General features: G+C 34.5%; 1 protein-coding gene across 1 annotated transcript; it reads right to left on the bottom strand.

The window, feature by feature from the left end:
• Positions 1 to 1,854: 1,854 nt before the first annotated feature.
• LOC118058156 (putative UPF0481 protein At3g02645) lies at positions 1,855 to 3,483 on the bottom strand. Its single transcript, XM_035070868.1, has 2 exons — positions 2,457 to 3,483; positions 1,855 to 2,393 (listed from the first exon to the last, which is right to left on the bottom strand). Exons 1-2 carry the CDS (start codon positions 3,481 to 3,483, stop codon positions 1,855 to 1,857), a joined length of 1,566 nt encoding a protein of 521 aa, XP_034926759.1.
• Positions 3,484 to 4,053: the final 570 nt, after the last annotated feature.

Below are 4,053 nucleotides of genomic sequence, written 5' to 3'. Positions count from 1 at the left end.
TATATATATATAAAAAAAACATTGTTGTTTTATATGAAAATGTTTAGCTAATAATAACTTTTTTTTTATAAGTTATGGTTCCTGGCCATGATCCAAGATCGATGAAGCTTTTTATTGAAACTCGCATGTGAAATGAGGACCATTAGAAAGAGGTGTGGTAACTCATTGATAACCGAGTGTAGAAGTTCATTGTAAGTTAGATTTTAACAATTTTTCTCTTAAGTTATTATTTTTTAAATTTGATGATTATTTTTTTATTTTTCAAGAAACATTTAGCACCTGATTGTAGGAGAGATATGAGGACGATCTTTTGATCCATCTGGAACTCGATCTAGATTTGTGGTTAGAGGCTAGATTATCTGGTGGACTTAATAAAAATAAGGTTTACAATATCTCAAATACTACGATCCAAGATATGCAGACAGGTTGTAGTGTATCAATTATTGGTTTCTCATAATCGGGTTTGAACTCCCAATCTTTGGGCATCTAGGAGATTGTACGAGAACAAATTGAAGTTTAGATTACTCAACTTAGTGTTGAGATGACCCAACTTAGATCCAAAATGATTAAACTTAGGTGATTGTATGAGAAGATGTTTTTATCAAACCTCATTAGTACATGTGGTCTATCTCGTCCCCCACTTGATCCCGGTGAAGATCTCATTTCTCTCCCTCCTTTTTTCAATTTTTGTCCATTAGATAAATTGTATTTAATAATATATTTTAAATTAATAAAAAAAAATTTGGTTTTAAATTTTAGTTTTATTCTCTTTTAATTTTTTTCTTGTTTTTGTTTATTTTAATTTTTTAAAATATTAAATACAATAATAAAAGAATTGCGATGAAATTCGAAACAAGACATGATATTTGGGTCTTTTTTCATAAATTCATTCCATATTTGAATTACCTTATTAATCCTGAACTCCTACCTTTCTCCATTTTTTTCTGGCATGCAAAACCATGCGAAAATGATATATTGATGTAAAACTCATTCATAGTTGATATTTACCATTTGATTTTTAGTTTTGGATAGAGATCAAAAAATATTTAAAAAAATAATTGGATTTGGAATGTCAAAAAGTTTTGTGAAATCAGTGATTACAAGTTTTAAAGAAAAAAGTTGTGCCCTACAAGGGAGGAGAAAGAGATTAAAAAATCTTGGTGATCTTAAAAGACAAGGATGAGAAATACTTGTAAAAGGTCTTTCTTGTGGACATTTTGACCTTTTGTGGAGTGCAAGGGCCACGAATTTTTTTATGGGATTCTAGCTGCAAGAAAAAATTTCACACTGGAAATCTCACATTAGATTCATGATATGAATCCAGAATCTGATAACGCGTAATTACTGGTTAATTGCCTAATTGACAAAGAAAATTTGAGTAGGTTGGCAATAGATATTAAATCATGAAGCGGTATTTGAAATCTTAAACACAAGATAAAATATATTAAAAAAATAATAAAAATACAATATAGAAAAAAGACACAATGGGTTGCAATAGATATCTATAATTTCTTTGAAAATAATAAAAATACAATATATAAAAAAAAATTCACATACATCAAGTGGAATAATCGCATTCACAATATTTATTTTGAAAATATTTAAAAACTCCAAACGCAATTAATGGAGAGATAGTTATACATCTTATCTTAATCTTATCTTATCTTATCTCGTCTCAGAAAAGGAAACCAAGAAAAAAAATACTTGGCAGAAAAAAAATGCAAATGTCCCCCCCTACTTGTCTTTCAAAAAATATAAAAGGAAGAAAGACAAGCAACACCTTGCATGTTGAGCAACAATTGGTCCAGCCTTTTATGGTAATGCGATAGTACTTTAGTAAACTCCAAAGACTGGCTAGTATTGGATGTGAAACAAGCGAGCACAGTCATAAACTGAGCAAAACGCTTGCAGCGATGTTATGAGCAAGAGCAAGATGGAGGCTAGCAGTGTGAGAAGCTTCCAGGAACTAAATACATGCTGCTTCAAGAACTTCTCAACCTTAACTTTAAACAGTCCATCATGATACTTGTTAACATCTTCAATCGCCTTATCCAAGAATGGAACTTTTGTCAATCTAATAGACCTGCTCATCCCATTCCATACGTTGGCCACCTCTTCATCGTTCTTCAAATGATTCAAAATAATGCCTCTTTCTCTAAGTATTTTTGCATCCTCCTCGGTATCGATAATTCCATTCATCAATTCTGTGTAACGTGTTAAAACCATCGGACCCGATGCGTTTGATGCTTCATATGCTACCAAGTTTCTTAAGACTACATCACTATTCACATCCAAACTGATAGTCGGGAGGTAAAATGTACCTGTCTTCTTGTCAAAGTTGATGGTTGAGATGCTGCCCTTACTAGGCACAAAACGCACCCGCATTTGGAGAGCTGAGTGACGGAAGGAATTGTGATTTCTTCAACCAGAGGTGGTTGGTCAATGCTGGAACTAACACTTTGAGATTTCAGAGAAAGCGTCAGGTTGTTTCGCGGATCCAAACCCAAGAACATTGGAGAGGATTGACCAAGGCAATTTGAGTATCACTGCAACAGGTGCTGATTCTAGCAATTTTTTGAGGAACCTTATGTTTAGACTTGAAAACAGATTCCAAGTCTCAATCAGTAGTTGCTTCATGTAAGCAGATCCAACTGACGGCTCTTCGTTTTCTCGTGTGGCTTTGGTATGATCCTTAACTTCTTCAGGTATATTGACAGATGCTTCAACCTTGGGCACGATGATGTGGTACAAAAAGTCTAGCAAGTGGGCATGTTCCGAAACTCTTGCTACTGGCAACCCCACCATTGTCTTGAAAGGAGAAAGCTCTTTACATGATCCCATTAACATGGAATACAACATGTCGTCGGCGGATTCTAATGACAGAAATCGAAATTCTAGCACCTTCCTCAATGTGAATAGTGGAATTTGATTCTCCAACATCACTATATCTCGAAGAATTGCATTACAGCTTGATTTCCTATAGGAATATTCAAGAAAATGAGGCATTCCTGAGGAAACTTCGGATAGCATTTTAGGGCCACGGAGAGCATAGACTTGTAGGAACTCAAGCAAGAATGATGCATCAATGGCCATCATCCATGCTAGAGTTTCACCGTTGAAGTTTAAGTACTTGTGGTAGCATGCACGAATCTTGGATTCGAGCTTCATTAATTGCTCAACAAGATCTCGAAATTTAAGACTTTGAAGCAGCTTTTGACTTCTTTTTGCCGCTGATAGCTTATATCTATCCATCTCATGTAGCTCAAGACGTGAGTAATGGTAGGGACCAAGTGAAAGTTGTTGTGGAGTATAAGAATCTGGGTCACTAGACATTAGGGCTTTGGGGACATTAAAGATGCATATGGGAATATTACTGTCATCTTCAACCTCGTCTTCGATTGTTCGACGGATTGTATTAACCCATTGTAGCTCATCGAAGACTAGACTGGAACAAGATGACAGGGCGGGTTGGAGAGAAGACATAGTTGCTTTTGTTATAAGAAACTTTTTGCTAGCAAAACAGTCACGGAGCGCAGTTGTTCGGCGTCAGGTCTTGTGCAGTTCAATTTGGTGGCTTCAGTGGATGGGGGGATGTATGCTTTTATATGGTTTCTCGTTTTGGGTGCAGGTTTTATTTTATTTTTTTCAATTTAGTTTTTTCTTTAGTGTGTTAATAAATTTTATGATGTCAGGCTACATAATTAATAATATTTACATATTAGAAGAAAAATAGAATGAGGAAGTTAAGGAAATAAGAAAGAGTAGATATAATTTTCGACCACTTATCTCTCTCTCTCTTTTTTTTTTTTTTTTTGGTGTATGTTTCTCTCCTATAATTGTAGCTGAATTCCATATTTAAGAAAATATAAAAATATTACAGTCTCTACTTAATTACGTATCAAAAGAGAAGTTTGTCTAAAAAAGAATCTTGACAATGCAGGGTTGCCATGTTGACTACGTTTTGTCGTCGTGTAAACATACAAATTAAATAATACACAGAATTGCCTACTTTTCTGCCCCACAATTGTGACCCCCTCATTTCCTATCTCCAAG

This window comes from Populus alba, chromosome 1 (assembly GCF_005239225.2).
Source record: "Populus alba chromosome 1, ASM523922v2, whole genome shotgun sequence".
NCBI classification, from domain to species: Eukaryota; Viridiplantae; Streptophyta; class Magnoliopsida; order Malpighiales; family Salicaceae; genus Populus; species Populus alba.
This window is presented reverse-complemented; position numbering and strand designations above follow the sequence as displayed.